The sequence below is a fragment of the Urocitellus parryii genome, chromosome 8, assembly GCF_045843805.1.
Source record: "Urocitellus parryii isolate mUroPar1 chromosome 8, mUroPar1.hap1, whole genome shotgun sequence".
NCBI lineage: Eukaryota > Metazoa > Chordata > Mammalia > Rodentia > Sciuridae > Urocitellus > Urocitellus parryii.
The window spans coordinates 45274371-45293895 of NC_135538.1; the positions used below are offsets into that span (position 1 = coordinate 45274371).

Sequence of the window (19525 nt, forward strand, 5' to 3'; positions counted from 1 at the left end):
TTCAATTCCAATTTATACTGATAATCCCGGACCATGTTTTGAGAAATCACTACCTTAGAAAATCTTACCTGTGGTTGATTTAGTGTCTTGGGGGAAATGAAGACCAGGATTTTAAGGCCTTGAAACTTCTCCTAGGATGAGATTATTTCCTCTTTGATGAGTTCTAGGTAGACTGTCTTGAAGGGCAGTTTTGTTTTATTTTTTCTGTAAATTAACCTTTTGATCAAATATAAGAAATTGAAAAGATTGTCTACCAAATAAAATCTGTATGTAATATAATTTCTAATTTTTTTCCTTTAAAACATTTATTGGGGCATCACTCAAAATTTTAAGTAAGGCTGGAAGTTGAAATTGGCTGTTTCTCTTTAACTTTCACTCTTCATTAAAGTATAGTCTAGGTAATACAATGAGGTGAAAGATGTCTAGGCATTTTTTTTTTTAATGCTGCAACTATGGTCTATTATTTACTATTTGTGTGATCTCAGGTAAGTTGTTTAAATCATGACTTCCAGTTTCCTTAACTGTTAAAAAAGTATTGAGAGGAGTATGATAAGAGAGATAATGTGGAGAGTGTGTATCCCTGCCATATGGTAGATGCTTGCTTTGTGGTAGTGTGAGTATTTTAAGTTAATCATGTTTACTGTAGCTATAGAAATGAATTTTTCCTTTGGCTGCTTGATAATACTTTCACTTCTGTCCTGGGGATCAGAAGAATGGGATTCAGGTGCTCTTTTGCCACTGACCAACTGGGTAATCCTAGAAAGCAAACAGGTTTGATGGGCCTTAGTTTTATTATCTAAATAATATTTGACTTAAATATTACTCAGTGAAGAGTAAACTTGAAACACTTATTTCAAAAGAAGAAAATTGGACTTTGAATTTTAATACCTCCTTCCCTGGGGATGTAGCTTAGTGGTAAAACACCTCTGGGTTCAATCCCCAGTTAAAAAAAATTCAAGCGATTTGTTCCTTAAAAGACAACTGGAATAAAGTGAAAAGAAGATATTTGTAACTCACGTGCATGTGTATGTGTGTGTGTGTGTGTGTGTGGGGGGGCTCTTACAAATACTTAACAAAGAAAATAAATAGTCAATAAATAAATGAAAAGGTGATCTATCTTATGAGCAATCAGGAAGGATTAATTAAAACAACAGTAAAATGCCAGTACATTCCTGCTAGACTGGCTAACATTAAAAAGATTGGCATTGTCAAGTGAAGGCAAGGATGTGAAGCTGTCAGAGTTGTTGTACAACTCTGTGGGTATGTCAGTTACACCATCACTTTAAAAACTGTTCAACCTTTTCTACTGAGGGTTAATATATATATAGTTTCTCCTCTGTATGTACATGGGTTCTGAATCTGTGGATTCAACCAATAATGGATCAGAAATACTTGAAAAAATATGTCTGGACTTTTTGTATGGACTTTTTTCTTGTCATTATTTTCTGAACAATACAGTATAACAACTATTTCCATAACATTTATATTATATTAGGTACTATAAGTAATCTAAAGATGATTTAAAGTATATAGGAGGGTGTGTGGAAGTTAAATGCTAGGTCATTTACATAAGGGACATGAACATATGTGGATTTTGATATGTGAAGGAGGTGTCCTGTAACCAGTCCTCTGAGACAACATACATATTCTGCAACTCAGAAATTTCCCTCCAAGATACACAGTCAAGAGAAGTATGCTAAATATTTATTGAAACACAGGTTATAACAATATCATTTTAATAGTAAAAACCTGGAAATAGCACAAATGTCCATCAAGGGTAAAATAAAATTTGTTAGTTGTGGTATACTTATTTGCATACCATATAAAAATGAAAATGAATGAAGTACAGCATAAATGAATCTCATAAACATACTCTTGAAGCAAAAAGCCAAACGTAATGAATGTACACTATATAATTTCATTTAGATAGCATTTAAAAACAGAAAAACTATCAGTAATGTTGGAAGTCAGGGTATTACTCTGATAGTTACCTTTGTGGATGAGGTGGAGGTAGTGATTGAGAGGAGTTTACAAGAAGGGGCCTGGGGTTCTATATTGCCCTAATTTTTTTTTTTCCCCTGGTGCTGGGGATTGAACCTAGGACGGATCTACCACTAAGCTATATTCCCAGCCCCTTTTTAATTTTTTTTTTTTTTTTTTAGAAACAGTCTTGCTAAGTTGCCTGGGCTGGCCTTGAACTGGCTCTCCTCCTGCCTTAGCCTTGCCAGTCACTGGGATTCCAGGCCTGTTTCACTGTGCCTGGCACCCTTATTGTTTAAAAATATCTGGGTGGTAGTTAAATTAGTATGTTTAGTTGCTTTAATTCTTTGTGTACTTATGTAAGTTTATACATGAATAAAAACGTTACAAAAATGAAATGAGAAAACTCTCCTGATACGAAGTGATTTCTAGGAAGTTTAAAAAAGGAAAACAAAACAAAACAGGAAGTATCACAGTATTTCTGTTATGCCAAGTTATGATTCAGTTTTTTGTATGCCACCTTTTTACTTCTATCTCTCAGGTCATCCTTGATTGATTATTTCCTCAGTCCTTGATATTCTCTTCTCCCTGTAACTCTTAGAGTATTAATCCACATCTCTATTTCTGGTCCCGATCCAAGCCTCAGCTTTTTACTTGTTTATTTCTAGCATTCTGGTGGAATAGTTCCTGTTTATTATTTATATCATGGTTTATACAGAGAGCAGCATGTCTAAAATTTCAAATAATATCTTTCTTCCTCCCTTATGTCCAAGTAAGCTACCATTCTATCTAATCTGTTTCTATCAATGGCTTTTACTCTTCTCTAAATTTGAAATATATTAGTTATTATTAAACCCAGTTTTCCACTGGAATTCACTGTACTAGACAATGCAAGTGTTGGTAACAATTTTTTTAGCATTGCAAAATTTTATTTCTGCTTACAAAATTACCTTGATAACCTACTGTTTAGAAAGCTGTAATAGGGTGTTGCTACTGTTTCCTTGTCTTTGCTCCCTTACCTGAAAATAGCATGTTGCTAAAATGTCAGTGAGAATAATGTTTCAAAATGATATAGAGACAATGTTTGCACTAGTGTATGAGTATACTAAAAACCACCCAGTAACTCCCCATGCCACCCAAAAAAAGAATGGATTTTATGGTCTTGAATTGTATTTCAATGAAGGCATTATTAGATATAAAAACAAAAATATCATTGACTCATTAATGGTGCCCTATCAGACTAAATAGTTTATCATCCAAAGCCATTCATTATATCCAGCCTCACCTTTCCTATCTAGTCCTATATAGTATGTCAGTATTCAGTCCCTCTGGATGGTCTTATCCCCTGGAAAATATCATTTTCATATTCTAATAAGTTCTTTTGTATCAAATATTAATAAATTTATGAAAATAGTCAAAACCACAGAAATTATTCCTACTTTAAAATTGAGGAAACTTGAATGGAGACAATATTCAGAGCCACAAGGTTAGTATTAGGAATCATTTCAACTTAATCTTCACTGAATATCTTTTATATTCTAGAAAGTTTTTCTTGCCATTGGTATATAGAGAGATATTCCAGTCCTCTGGTCCTTGAGTCAGAGTATTTACCTAAGATGCTTCTAGTGTCTCTCTGCCTTTTTGCCTTTGCTAGTCTTATTCCCATCTCTAGATTTTGTCACTGCTTATATTTTGTCCATGTTTTTGTTTTCCTTAAATTTTCTAACTTACTCTGAAGTATAAATTTTTCCTTATTGCCTTTTAAAACTTTCCTTTACTTTGCATTCCTGGAGACTGGTCCTATTTTCTCTATATAATTTTGTTTAGTTGGTTATGTGCATATTTTTCACCCTAGTTAATGTGAAAGCTTCTCAAGGGCATAAATATCCTTTCTCTCCCTCTTTCTTTCTCTCTCTCTTTTTCTCTCTCTCTCCCCCCCCTCCCCCCCCTCTCTCATGTGTGTATACACACACACACATAGATAGATAGATAGATAGATAGACAGACTGACTGACTTTTTTTTTTTTTTTTGGTATTGAGGAATGAACTCTGGGGCACTTAACCACTGACTTATACCTCCAGCACCTTTTTTTTTTTTTGGACACCGTCTCATTGTATTGCTTAGGGCCTCACTTAAGTTGCTGAGATTGGTCTTGAATTTGCTATCCTCTCTCCTCAGCCTCCCGAGTCATTGGGATTGCAGGCATGTGCCACTACATCTGGTCATCTATAATTTTTAAAGTGCTATCTACAGTTTTTTTCCTTATTATGCCAGGATAGTTCTTAGTCCTTTGATTCTTAGTAAAATTATATTGAGTTGAATAGAAAACAAAGATGTTGTGTTGATCTTTGATCTGCTGACTGGTTGGGAAGAATAAACACAAAGGGCACATCTTCTGTATAGTGGTAAAACAATATATTATGAGTTGTGCAAAAATTTAAAACATTTTTAATTGAATGGGTAGGTTGAATTGTTTTGTTATACTATAACTGAAAACTTAAGAGTTAATTCTGATCTTTAGAAATTCTGTGTTCTTTGATGAACTGTCCTGTACTTGTATGTTTTTATTAGCTTTAAAGGTGAAGGTGAAATAATGAAAAGGCATTTTAATATGAGCTATTTAAAATGGAAGTGGCATTCTGGATTATTAGAAGATATTATTTATAGCAGGACTTTCTTTCCACTCAAGTATCTCATGTGTACTGTTGATTTCATGTCAGTTTAGATGGGTATCTTGGTCAGTTAATAGTCTTCTGGTATTCATGTATTCATGTTAAAGAGTCTTTGTCATTCTTGAATAATGATATAAGAATAAATATAAAATAAGTAAAGAAAATTTAAGCATCCTTAATTTTTTTTTATTGTTTTATAAGGCACAATTGGTGGATCTAAGATCTGAATTGACAGAGACCCAAGCAGAGAAAGTTGTATTGGAGAAAGAAGTGCATGATCAGCTTTTACAGTTGCACTCTGTTCAGCTTCAGCTTCATGCTAAAACTGGTCAAAGTGTTGATTCTGGTACCATTAAAGCAAAGCTGGTAAGTATTTAAAGAGTGACATGTATTTCAGAAGGTATAGAGGATAATTTTTAATTAGGCATTTCAATTATAAAACATCAAATGTGCTTGTTGTGGAAAATTTAGGATACAGGAAATACAGATTGTAATCATCTTTTTTGTCTACAATCTCACCATCAAGAGATAATTAATGATAATATCAATAACCATCTGATAGCTAGAATAGAATTTTTTCCTATTTAAAAATGTTTAAAAGAATTTGTGATTATTATATAGAAACAATTTTTTACTATATCAGGATTAAGTTCTGCAGCATATAATTAAAACCCCACTGACATTGGGATTATTCTTAAATAGTAGTTATTTTTCTCTCAAAAGAACTCTGAGTTGTTAGGGCAACTCTATCGATACAAGGACCCAGTTTCCCTCTTTTGTAGTGCTATGCCAGTTTTAGCTCATTGTTTCCATACTCAGGATTTCTTCTGTCTGCACTCCAGGCAGAAAGAAGGAAGAATCTTAAGGAAAGGACAAAAAGATGCTTTTCACCTGTGTTAATCTCTTTCAAGAATTTTTCATCAAATTCTCCGTAGTAATTTCAGCCGTCATCTCCCTGGCTATCCCTAGCTGCATGCCAGTTTCTTAGTTGGTTTCAAGGCCACTTTCAGTGCTGTTGGAGTTCTATTAATAAGGAAGGGGAAAGTGGAATTGGATGCCATAGCACATTGTCTTTGCAGGAATTTGTCATTCTTTTGCTTTTAGTTTATTATAAGCATCTTTTCCTGCTATTGAACTCTTTGCAATGTCTGCATGTTACTTCATTGTATGAATTTACTCTAATTCAATTTGTCTCTTAATTAATGGGAAAAAATTTGAAATCTCATTTTAATTTAACCTCATGTACTGTGTGTATGCTATGTACCAGACATTAACTCTGTGGAGACATAGTGATAAATAGACATACATAACTTTGGAGAGACAGAACATGTAGTGATGCTTGATATGATGAAAGTAATGTGTTTTGAAGTTTTAATTGTTTCCAGCTATTTTAATTGGTTTCTTGTACTGATATGTTAGAATTTATTTAAATGAATATATTCTAAAGTCCTTAAATTATGAAATTCTGTGAATTTAAGTTAGTAGTGGTTTATCTAACTGAATAAAGGTCAGATCATAACTGCTTCTTTGAGTTATTTGATAATAACATTGAAAAATAATCTACATATTTCACTAGGAAAGAATTTAACTGAAATTTTAATATTAGATTTGAAATATGGTACTATAGAGGAAAGAACACTGAACCAATTGTGTTTTATGTGTTTAATAAAACAAAAAATTTTAATTTAGTACTGTATGGTTATTATTGTTTATAGATTTGCAAATATATTTTTTCTTATGAACTTTACCCAAATGATATTCAGCATATAGAGATTTTCTTTATAATGATTATACCACTAGGTAAATTCATTTGTTTGATGGTTTTCTAATTCTAAAACTTTTTTCTTGTATCTTAAGTCTGTCCCCTCTATGGAGGAGCTGGTAAGTATGTTGTTTCTGTTTTGCTTTAATATGTCATGCTGAAGTGTTTCTTTTGTTTTATTTGCATAGTACATGTTGTCACTCTTTGTATTTGAAAACTATGTTAACAGTAGCAATTTTTAAATTTCAAATACCTGAAAAGTTCAATGGATGGCCAGTTGTACTTTTCTCACTGCATGTTGTTAAACTTTTTCTTTTGTTTGTGATTTATAGTCATTATTTGCAGAGCCCATCAGTGTTTGACAACCTGCATAGCCTGTGGCTTGTTCAGAACTCTACTTAAAAGAGTAATTGGTTTCCCCACACAAGGGTATTAAAAATATTTTGAGAAGCCTAGTATTTAGCCCTGTTAAGTTTCTATTTGAATTTATTCCCAGAAAAAGATGATGCATGTTGATTTCTTGGTTATCCACTGCATGTGTTACATTTTTTCAGCAGTCTTGAGAAAAATTGTGTGGCTTTTTAAACAATTAGATTTTGAAAATCTTTTACCAGAAATTAATTTGGAAATAACAAAGTATAAAATTTTTGTATCAACCTAATGAGGTTTTAGTTTATCTTATGACTTTACATCTTTTGAAAATTTATTCTTTGGATAACTAAATTTAAAAAAAAAATCTCTTGTTTATTACCTACTAACAAGCAGATTAAATTAAAAACCAGCAAAATTATCTTGAATTCTGAAAGTAATTACTTTCAGTTAACTTAATCTTATTCTTTTATCTATTAATTTCAGCTCTGAGTTTGTCAGATTCCTTAGGGGTTTGAATCATTAATGCAAAGTGGTAGTTAATGTTTCTCAGATTTCATTAATATAGTATAAATAGCTCATTAAAGTAATTGAAAGTCACTGTACACCAAAGAAATCTTGATATTTTACGAATATTTTTTCCTGAAAGGGCACCAACTTTAATAAATGTCATAAAACAATTTTTGTTCATGTTATTCAAACTGTCTTTATGTGGTGGGGGGGGGAAAGATACCTCCCCTTTTAGGAAATAAGTTCTGAAATAAATTGTGATGTTAATAATTCCAAATTTATTACAAAAGAGAATTTTAGATTATTATTTTTCATAATCTTTAAAAATAATGTGGACAGTCCCCAGTAGTGCAAAACAAACCAACAAAAAATATCTAGAGTTGTGTTCTAAAGGATATATATATATATATATATATTTTTTTTTACAGAAGTTAAAAAAGTTTGCTAATCTTCCTTATATCGTATATATAACAAATATTTTGAAACAAAATGATAAATGCATTCAGCATTTTGTAGTTTTCATTAATTTTAGCTTCTATGTGTGTGTATGTATATGTGTATTTGCTTAAAACATACACATTTTTAGGAAAATGTATTTTTTTAATATTATGATGTGCATGTTCCTTGAATTTTAATATATCATATTTTTTATGTTAGTCAAAACAGTAGACCAAAACAGACAATTGAAACAGTACCAAAATACATTCCAGGAATTGCTAAAAATTTGCTTAAATTTGTTTTTAGCATCTCAGTATTGAGAATAAAAATGGAAATAATTATGTAGTCTATGCCCATACAATAGAAACAATATCATTTGCCATTTCCTCAAAAGAAAGTTTTTTCCTGATACTAAGACAGATTTTTTTGAAGTTTTCATAAAAGAATGTGGTGGTATTAGTAAACAATGTCTTACACATCTGATGAGCATGTATCACCTTTTTGTAGCATTTGTGGATTCTGTAAATCAGAAGTCAGTAAAAGCAGTTTTGTTCAGGATAAGTGCAAGTTTTTGGGTGGTTTTCTTCATTCTAAATAGCACTTAAAGCACCTACTAGGGTCTACATTTAACTCTGAGAAAGGTTTTGTTTGACTTTACACTATGTATATTTGATTTTGAATTTGCCTACCTTTGAGCAGGACTTTGAACCTTCTGTTCTTCATTCTCCTTTGTCTTGAAGCTACCTGTCTGTTCTGTGTTTGGGTCATTTGTAACCCTGAAGGCATTTACATTTATAAACCTTGATCTTTGGGAATATATTGTCTGTACTTTATGCTTTTAAGGTGAATTGAATATTATTTCTCACATATGAACCTGTGATTAAAAACTTGATAGCAAAGACCTTCTGGGTTATACATTTTGGCTCACATGTATAGATTCACATAGATGGACTACCTACCTAGTGTAGCATTGGAGGGCATCCTTTTATGAAAGCTGAAATTGGATAGTCATTTTACTTCATCAGAGACAAAGGGAGGCCAGTGTTTTCTTCAGAAAACAGTTCTACATCCACTTTAACATAGATAAATAGATGAGCCAGATCCCAAAGTTTAGTGATAATCTACACTAAAGATGCACTTATCCAAAGAAATTTTTAATCTGTAGAATTTTTTTTTTTTTTTTAATATTAGAATAATGGGCTGAGTATGTAGCTCAGTGGTAGAGTGCTTGCCTAGCATACATGGGCTAGGTCCTGGGTTCTATTCCCAGTACTGGGGGCGAAAATTAGAATAATTCTTTTAATTTAAGCATTTTGTTTTTTAAAGTCCTCCAAGTTAAATTTAGTTATAAAATGAATCTCCATGTAACTGAATGATTTTGACTTGTCTTATAGCATTGTTGCATTAAAATTAATTGTTAGAAAAAATAGTGATTATATTAGTCTAGTTTCTTAAGTAATTTTTAGGAAATAAGTTGCAGATTTCATTATCTACTTAGAGAAACTGCTTCTTCTACTATCCTCAATATCAGGGTGCTTCATCACCTACAGTTATCTAATCTATAAGACATATGGTACGAATTTAAAACAAACCAGGTGGGCTGGGGATGTAGCTCTCATTAATAGATTGCTTGCCTAGCAAGTATAAGGCCCTGGGTTTGATTCACAGCACTACCAACAACAACAACAAAAAAAATTCTCAAAAAGAATCAGATTCAAACCTTTGTGTTCTATTACATAGAAATGAAGTGGCAATTTTTATCATATCATTGTTGGTATTATAGACTGTGTGCTGATGTGTATTTTAAGGAACATGGTCTACTGCTTAGAGTCATAGGAATTTTTATTAATTTATATTTTTAAAAAAATTACACTAGGAAAGAGAGCTTGAAGCAAACAAAAAAGAAAAGGTGAAAGAAGCTCAACTTGAAGCTGAAGTGAAATTATTGAGAAAAGAGAATGAGGCCCTTCGTAGACATATAGCCGTTCTCCAGGCTGAAGTTTATGGGGCAAGATTGGCTGCCAAATACTTGGATAAGGAACTGGCAGGAAGGTGTGTAAAAAAATGGGCATACTTGTATTCTTAAGTGACACATTGGATATTTAATGAGACTGACTCTACTTGTTATAAATGAAATAATTTTTATCCCTAGAATTATTTTGTAGTTGTTTATGTCTTATTATTGTTAAATTGATATCGATAATATTATATATTGCATGTATGTTTAAGCATACATACAGATACATTAACACAGACAGTAATAGTCAGCTTTTTGTCCTGTGACCAAAATACCCGACAAGAAGAAACTAGAGGAGAAAAAGTTTATTTTGGACTCAGTTTCAGAGGTTTCAGTCCATGGTTGATTGGCTCGATTGCTCTAGGCTCAAGGTGAGGCAGAACATGATAGAAGGGGCCTGGCAGAGGAAAACTGCTTAATTCATGGCAGCCAGAAAGAGAGCTGGGGGTGAGTGTGAGAGGAGCTTCCCTCCAGTGACCTACTTCCTCCAGCCATGCCATACCTTTTTACAGTTATAATAATCCATTCAGGTGATTAACCCATCAGATCAGTCTACTGATTAGATTATAGTTCTCATGATCCTTTCAGTTCTGGACATTGATGTATTGCCTGACATGAGCTTTTGGGGGGACACCTCATGTTCAAACCATAATACAACTTATTGTGAAATGCTGACAACTTTGCGGAGGATCATATTCCATCTACTTCCTGCTTTGACAACATAGCAGGTGATGTTCACATTGCCCCCTCAAAAAATAAAAAAAATAAAAGAAATAAAAAAGTTGGAATTATCATTAAAAAATTAATTCCTCTGCCATTAATTTTTGAAGGTAAATCATTTATGACCTTTGGTGATTTATTATTAGTACTAAGTCCTTTTATACTTATTATTTTAATGTTACATTGAGAACTGATGTGAAGCATTGAAAAAGAATTTCTATCTTAAATTTTTTTTTTTTGTAGTTGTAGATGGTCAGAATGTCTTTATTTTATTTGTTCATTTTTGTGGATTGAACCCAGTGCCTCACACATGCTAGGTAAACACTCTACCACTGAGCTACAGCCCCAGCCCAATTTCTGTCATCTTGAAATACAAATTTTCTAATAACTTTTTACCATATTTAAAGTATTCATTTTGTTGGAAGAAACTATCATTAAAAGGAATTTTTCATACAGTCAGTGTCATCTAAAAGCTAATATTTAATACTGTTTAGTTGAGTTCAGTTAGTTACTTTGATTATATGCAAGGCATAAAACATTTTATTTGACATTAAAAGCATAAATTGTTTTTTAGATATTTTGAATTAAGTATATGACTAAAGGAATTTTCTCTCTCTGCTTTTTTTTTCTTGGTCTTTTGGTACCAGGGATTGAACCCAGGGGTGTTCAGCCACCACTGAGTCACATCCACAGCCCATTTTTTACTTTTTATTTTGAGACAGGATCTCACTAAGTTACTCAGGGCCTCGCTAAGTTGCTGAGGCTGGCTTTGAACTTGTGATCCGCCTGCCTCAGCCTCCTGAGCTGGAATTACAGGTGTACATCACCATGCCTGGCTATTCATCTCTTCAAAAAAATTTTTTTTCCACTATTTTTTTCTTCTTCTTGAAAATGAATGTCCTTTTCAGAGTTTTCATATCTTTATAAACCTGAATGACATCAAGAAATTCCTGAGTATTTGTTTTGTTATCAGTTGAGATTTATGCAAAAGCTACTTGTGTTCAGTAATTCTTCTGAATCTCTCTAGTAAGTATAATAAAAGACTAACTAAACTCTTTTCTCAACATGAAGGGTCCAACAAATACAGTTACTAGGACGAGATATGAAAGGACCTGCTCATGATAAACTGTGGAACCAATTAGAAGCTGAAATACATTTGCATCGTCACAAAACTGTTATCAGAGCCTGTAGAGGACGTAATGACTTGAAACGACCCATGCAAGCACCACCAGGCCATGTACGTTACTTTGCTACTGCTTCCCACACAACCTGTGCCTTGCTCTAATCACAAGTCTTTTCTGTTTTTCTAGTAGTTTGAAACCTTTATTTAAAGAGTGAAAATGGTATTCAACATATTTAAAATAGATGCATATTTAAAGTTTTGGTAACCCAGAGAATTTTTTTTGGATATATATACTATAAAATAGTGGATATAATATTATGGTATTGTGACCACTTAATTCAGTCAGTTCTTAACAGAGTAACTAAATGCCCTGAGAGTGATCTCTCTGCAGATTGTGAGCCATTGCTAGCAAACATATTTTGCACTAGTGCTAAGGGCCTTTACCAAGTAGGTATGACGCATCGTAATTCTTGCCAGTGTACCCCATGTTAAATGGACTTGCCTTGGAAATTTGCTGCGACCTTCCTTGTGTGTTTGAGAAAGGTGACCCTGCTCAATCACCAGGGTGGATCCAGGATTAGGGTGTATTCCTGCAGGAAGTATCTCTGTCCTTGGGTTTAGGGCGTGACAATAGGAGTTTTAGGGAAGTTGAGGTTGAAGATTATTGATGCTGGGATTAGGGTGTTCCTGCTGCTTGTTCCCGTTGAGTTCTCGTGAGATTCAAATGGGATTTGGAAAAAGCCTCGTAGAGTAGGATTTGGGATCGGACATATTGGAATTGCCCCTGAACGTGTGTGGAGGCTGGTGTGAGATCGGGAATAAAGAATTGCTGTTTGAACCTACAAAGCTGTGTGGTGGCTCGTGATTCTGTGCCAAGCCGAGACATTGGCACTTGGCTTTTGGCATTTGATGGTCCCTACGCGGAACGTCTGAAACTTGGAGGTGAGTAAATTGCTCGCCCCTGAGGGAAGGCGAGAGAATGGGTGACCATTTCAAAAAACAATGTGTTCTTGTTTTGATTTATTTCGTTTTTGTTTCAAGTTGCCTGTCCCTAGAAATTTCTGAGGCAAACTGGGAAAATTGGTTGACTCAAGGTTTGAAGTTTGTTAGCCCCGAGAAAGAGAAAATTGATACAGCGAATTTTTATTCAGTTTTTGTTTCATTCACTTGCGGTTTTGTTTTGTGTTATCTTATTGGGTTGCGTTATCTTTATAGAAGATTAGAAATTAGTAAAAAAGAAACCGAAAAGTTGTTAAGTAAATTGTTAGAGATTCAGACCATGGAGAAAGACATTTTAGATCAAGGAAAAGAGAAGGTCTCTCAAGCTAGTCAGAGAGAGGAAGAAAATTTAAAGGAAAAGGGGTTATTAGGAAAAAGGCCACAACAAAAGGCTGTTACTAACTCCGTTTTATTACCAGAGGGCGTAATTCAACCAACAGCCCTGCCGATGGAGACAGCTGAGTGGCCCTCAAACCCCGTCGTAGTTGATAGATGGGATCCTGAGACAGGACCTCAAAGATTAGCATGCCCTATATTTGAACAGGTAGGAGGGCAGCGAATTCACCGTGCTTTAGAATTTAAAACAGTGAAGCAGTTAAAGGAGGCTGTAACAACCTGTGGTCCTCAAGCCCCCTTCACGGTAAGCATGGTGGAGTCCATTACTAACTTGGACATGACGCCAGCAGATTGGGCCAGCATGTGTAAATCTGTGCTAAATGGAGGCCAATATTTGTTATGGAAGGTTGCCAATGAGGAATTTTGCAGGGAGACAGCTAGACGAAATGCAGCAGCCGGTTACCCTCAAAGAAATCTAGAGATGCTGCTAGGAAAAGGACCTTATGAGGGTCAGCGGCAACAAATTGAATATGATCCTGCTGTATATGCACAGATTGCTGCAGACGCAGTTAGGGCATGGAAGACTTTACAAGGACATGGAGATTTACAAGGTCAGCTATCTAAGGTAATACAGAGACCTAATGAACCTTACGCTGACTTTGTAGATAGGCTTATTCAAACGGCCGCCAAAATTTTTGGTGACACAGAACAAGCAATGCCATTAATAAAACAACTGGCTTATGACCAAGCAAATCGTTGCTGCAGAGAGGTTATTAGACCATGGAGACATGAAGATTTAAACACATATATTAAATTATGTAGAGATGTTAATGAACAAAGGCAAGTCCATTTAACATGGGGTACACTGGCAAGGATTACGATGCGTCATACCTACTTGGTAATGGCCCTCAGCACACTAGCATACTGTGCATCACATCTCAAAATTTCCTGGCTGATGATTGGGCATGCTTAAATTTGTTTTAAGCTTAGTCAGTACGTGTGCTTGGTTTAAACTTCTATCCAGTACTTGATAGCAAGTACTGGATAGAAGTTCTTTAAGGCAGTTTTTAGTAGTTAAATACAAGTGTAGATTTTGAACTAACATTTACACCCATTTGGTCTTGGAGTGAGATGGAATTTGAGATAATGTGTCCAATTGTTGTTTTCATAGCCATCATTTTATAGGAATTTTCCTATCTGCGTAAATTTTATTATGTAATTTTATTATAAGAGATGTTTGATAATACACACCTTAATATATGAAAACATGTCTAAACTCTTACCCAGTGGCTCACATTTTTTATTAAGAGATAAAATATTACCTTAAATAGTAAAAAATAATTTGTTGCTTCTACAAAAATTACTGTAAGAAAAATTGTTATGTACCTAGAATGAGTGAAATAGGAATGGGGGATTGCAATACACACTTACATTATTGTTTTCTCTAGGACACTGGTGGTACCCATTAACTTTTAGGTTCAGTAGATTTGGGAAATGGAAAGATTAGGAAAGTAGTTAGTGTCTTGCCTGTCTGTGTGATAAAAGCATACTTGTGAAAGTGGCTAAATATAAAGCTGAAGTTTTTGTAGTGGTCAGATGAGAGAAGTTATTTTATACAACATAAAGGCATTTTTATTTTTACCTGAGGATCATGGGATCCTCATCTATCTAAATAAAATAGTGGATATAATATTATGGTATTGTGACCACTTAATTCAGTCAGAATATATTATGGTAATTGAAGGAGACAGTGGTGAAGGCAGGGGAAAAGGCATTTGAGAAGAAGGACAGCTTTGGGAGAATTAAAATTAGAAGGACTTGATTGGTTAAGTCCTTGACTGCTGTTAATTAAGTAGGTGAGTAAGAAGGAAAGAGTCTAGGTTTTGGGTTTGGGTTTTGTGATCTGGCTTTTTTCAAGGAGATAGAGGAAAGGAAGTTGCAGGGAGAAAGACAGTAGCAGTTTTAGATGTACAATATTTAAGATGCCGGTGGGACATCCAAGATGTCCGTTCAATTGTCTGTATGATTGGATTCAGGAGAAAAATCTTGAGTTATGGCATGAAGGAAGAAAATGGATTACCAAACGAGGAGGGTTGAGATGGAGCTGTCAGATACAGGGCCATTAGGAAAGTGGTATTGATAGAAAGCAAGGGAAAAAAGCAGGTGTCAAGAAGAGTTAGTAAACAGGATCAATTTCTGCAGGCTTGAGGAATGGTAGTGAATAAAATGTGCTAATTGGATATAGGAATATTTAGAGAAGAAAATTTCAGCTGTTGAGTTTAGCAGTAGAACCTTCATTTCAGTGATTAGAGTACTGAATGTGGGAGGCAGGGAAATAAATACAGTGCATATGAACTTTATGTGGAGGTTTAGGGAAGACAAAGGTGCATGGTTGCTAAAGAAGATAGTGGAGGATCAAGAGATTGTTTTGCGTGTGTACATGGTCAGTATTTTAGCTGAAAGGTGCTTAGAATTTGTCTTCTGGGTAGGGAAGAAGTTTAGTAGAAAGTAGAAATGTACAAGAGAAAAAATTGTTAATGGAGCAAAGTCCTTTAAGAGGTAAACTGTAGAGCACCAGGGAATGAAAAAGAAAATGATCAAATTGGAAATTTATTTTTATTTTATAAATTTCAAGTTGAAATTAAGTAAGTTGAAATGTATTTGAAATCAATTGAAATCATCAAGATATTTTTCAGTGAAGAAAGATATAGTTATCCACTTGGATTTCTTGAAGATACTTAGACATTGATTAATTACTGACAGTAATTTCTTTTCTAATGTCCTACAGTTTTAAAAGAGATGTATCAGTATTTTAAAAAATTGACAAAAGGGTGAGAAAACCATCTATAAATTAATATAACATTTTTTTCTTTTACTTCTTAATTACTTTCTTTACACTACAGTGTGTGTCTTTACCAGAAAATCAATAAAGATTTCTAAAGGTGAGTTATGTAATGTGAATTTATCCTACTTAGAATATTATTTCAGTGATACTATTTTTTGTTTTCCTCCCGATAAGGATCAAGACTCCTTGAAGAAAAGCCAAGGAGTTGGTCCAATTAGGAAAGTTCTCCTCCTCAAGGAAGATCATGAAGGACTTGGCATTTCAATTACAGTAAGAAGTAGTGCTTCCAGTTTTCTTTTGTGCAATTATCTAGTATAATCATGCTCATTTGTTGGGCATTATTTGGAGAACAAAATATTCTGGATATATTTTTAAATAAATATATCTAACACTTGGGCACAGTAACTTTGGTGTTGATATTTTTTTCCAATATATATTTTTTTAGTTGTAGATGGACACAATATTTTTATTTTATTTGTTTTTGTACGGTGCTGAAAATCTAACCCAGTGCTTCACACGTGCTAGGCAAGTGCTCTATGTCTGAGCCACAACTCCGGCCCCTGGTGTTGATATTTTTTCTTGTATGTAAATCTTAACAACTGCTAAGTGTGCCTTTAGGAAGCATAGTGTAACATTTTTATTATGACTGAAGTTATAGATCTGTATCACGTACTGTGATGCCTGTAGGAGCCTTTGGAACTGTTTTCTTCTAATGGCTCCAGATTGTGTTGTTTTCTTTCCGGTATGTGTTCTCTTTTTCTTGTCTCATTCATTGCTGTCTGATTGCACTAGGTTTAGGGTCTAAATTATACATATTCTTTTGTTAATTTGATGCCTTCAGTTGTCTTGGACATCATTCCTGAGAAGAGTCTATTGGGAGTCCTTTTGTTTTAGTCTTGGTGCTTTACTGAATAGAGTAGTTTTTCATCTAATAATACTTAGGCACGTGTAAGTTCATTTTTTCCCCCTAGTGTTGCTTAATGTAGAAAACATTTCTTATAATAAAAAGTTCATCTCATCTGTTTATTAAGCATCTTCCTTTTAAACTACACTTCCCTCAAAGTTCATAAACTTTAGTAGGAGAGTAATATGTACACACTTTGGTATGAGCTAGAAAGTGAGAGATACTAATTATTGTATTTCAATTCTACATTGCATATTTTTCCACTTTTTTAAACATTTCTGAAATTGAGATGCAGCTTATGATCTTAGTTATTTTTGTGGTACATAAAATCAGTATCCTTTTCATACTTAGCAATTTAGATTTGATAAAATAAATGAAATACTAGTACATAAATATTTTAATTTATGTTTTAGAGTTTAGTCTATTGTGTTTTTGTGTTTTTTTTTTCATTTTGGTGTTTTGGCTCTGACACATGTTATTAATCATTTTACATGATACTTATAATAATTTATTTATCATTATCTAAGTAACAAATTTTCACCCATTGTTTACAGAGGTGGTAGAGATGCTTTATGAAAGGTATTTTTAAGAAAATATTTTATCTCTAGAATAGTCTGTTACTACAATTTACAAAGTGTAAACTAATTTACTGCCTTTTTGTTGTCAGGGTGGGAAAGAACATGGTGTTCCAATCCTTATCTCTGAGATCCATCCAGGGCAACCTGCTGATAGATGTGGAGGGCTACATGTTGGGGATGCTATTTTGGCTGTCAATGGAGTTAACCTAAGGGACACAAAACATAAAGAAGCTGTAACTATACTTTCCCAGCAGGTAAATTCCTTTTATGTAATTAAAATTGAATCTATCACTTGGTTCCTTTTGAATCTTTGAAGTGTTATGGGTACACATTTGTTTCTTTTGATTTGGGACTTTTACAAATGTCATTTGGTCCGGTTTACTTGCCTACACAATTTCCTTGCCTACACAATTTTGAACAAGTTATTTAAGTCCTTTGTGCTACAGTCTTCTTGTCTCTGTGTAGTAGGTTTTAAAATAGAGCTATAGGGAGTGTGTTAACACTCAGAATATGATATGGTAGTTAGAAAGCAGCATCCTTAATTACAGGATCATGATACAAATGTAAAGTGTTACAAAAAGACAATACTTGAAGTAGATTTGTTTTAGAATAGATTTTAAAATAGAATATTGAACTGAAAGAATCCTTAGAAAACATTTAGCCCAATTCTGTTATTTAAAAAGAGTAAACTTATCTTATTCAAGATTAAAAAAATTGCCTAAGGTTGCAGAACAAATACATTACAGAATTGGAATATGTATCCAAGAGTTGTATTGTTATCCGTTGTTATCTGGTGTATTTGAAAATCTTTTTTTTCCCCCCCAGGGGTGGTTGTCTTTTTTTTTTTTTTTTTCTTTTTGAGAATAGGATTGAGGGAATTACACAGATGTTGTTAGTATGTTTAGATGTTTCTGGGATCATCAGTATAGTATGCCTGTGTAAAATTGAATCTTAGTTAAATGTGAATTTATAGCTCATTGGTTCAGCTCCATATCATGTATAAATCGCCTCTGCAATATAACTACTTATATACTGCATTAAAGGGAAGACTCACAGTCCATTCCATTCCATAGTACTATATAGTAAATATGTATATTTTTTATTACAAATATATTAAATAAAATACAGTACTATATTTTATTTATTTATTTATTTGTAGTACTAGGGATTAAACCAGTAGTACTGTACGACTCAGCTATATCTGCAGCCCTCCTCCTCCTTTTTTTTTTTTTTTTTGGTTTGGTACCCAGCGGTGCTATATCTTGAGCCCTTTTTAATTTTTTATTTTGAGATAGTGTTTCACTAAGTTGCTTAGGGTCTTGCTAATTTGCTGAAGCTGGCTTTGAACTTGGAATCCTCCTGCCTCAGTCTCCCAAGTCCCTGGGATTACAGGCATGTGCTACCACACCCAGCTCCAGTTTACATTTTAATGTATCTGATAAGATAGATTTAAGAATGCTACTGTAGCCTCTTAAGTTAGTGATTCCTCAACCTAATTTGACTGTTAGACAGAAGCACAAAGAATGGGATGAATGGAAACTGGTAAAGGAGCTACAAATAGGCCATCATAATGTTTAACGAAATGCTAAGCACATATTAAAATTATCAGGTATAACTTTCCTAACAGTTTAGTCTGGGAAGAAAGAGCACCAGAGAAACTCACTTAGTGAGTAGCAGTTAAAAATGACATGCTTTCTCTTTTCAACAAAGGCAGACCATAATTTTCAGAGTTGCAAACACCAGACTTGTATGTAGCGATCATAATCTCTTATTAAATGACAACTCTAGCTTGGAATTTTTAAACCTTAAGTGATTTATAACTTTGTACTTTAATATGAGTTATTGACTAATAACAATACAAATAGTGTACATTTCATCTTGCATAATAAAAAGAGCAGGAACTTTGGAACTGTGTTTGTGTATGCTGTTTTTGTTCCTCTTATTGAGGACGTTATCTGCTCATTGCATGTGTACTTGGGTTTCTCATTCATGAAGAAAAAGAGACTACAATGGGGTTACAGTAGTCTGAGGATTGAAGACTATAATTTTGCATAATAAATATAGTAATTAATGTTATTACTAGACAGAATACCTTGATTGATACTATGTCTGGTACGCAGTGAAAGTTGAGAGAAGATTCAAGATTTATGCATTAAGAAACAACGAATCGTGTAAGGGTTTCTTGAACTAAAGGAAGTTTGTGTGATACCCTTACATGCAAGTTTGTTTAATATTTATGATGGATTTGTGGAATTGCTGTGTAAAATACAA

The 19525-nt window shown here is 33.7% G+C and overlaps 1 protein-coding gene across 2 annotated transcripts in view; it reads left to right on the forward strand.

Annotated features, from left to right (window-relative positions):
* Gopc (golgi associated PDZ and coiled-coil motif containing) overlaps window positions 1-19525 on the forward strand; it is a 42015-nt gene that overhangs the window by 14030 nt on the left and 8460 nt on the right. Inside the window, exons 2-7 of one of the 2 annotated variants that reach the window (XM_026394068.2) lie at window positions 4855-5019; window positions 6511-6534; window positions 9609-9784; window positions 11541-11706; window positions 15947-16042; window positions 17344-17508. In XM_026394068.2, the coding sequence (XP_026249853.1) occupies window positions 4855-5019; window positions 6511-6534; window positions 9609-9784; window positions 11541-11706; window positions 15947-16042; window positions 17344-17508 (792 nt within the window). The remainder of the gene's footprint in view (window positions 1-4854; window positions 5020-6510; window positions 6535-9608; window positions 9785-11540; window positions 11707-15946; window positions 16043-17343; window positions 17509-19525) is intronic. The other variant, XM_026394069.2, reaches the window with a different exon arrangement.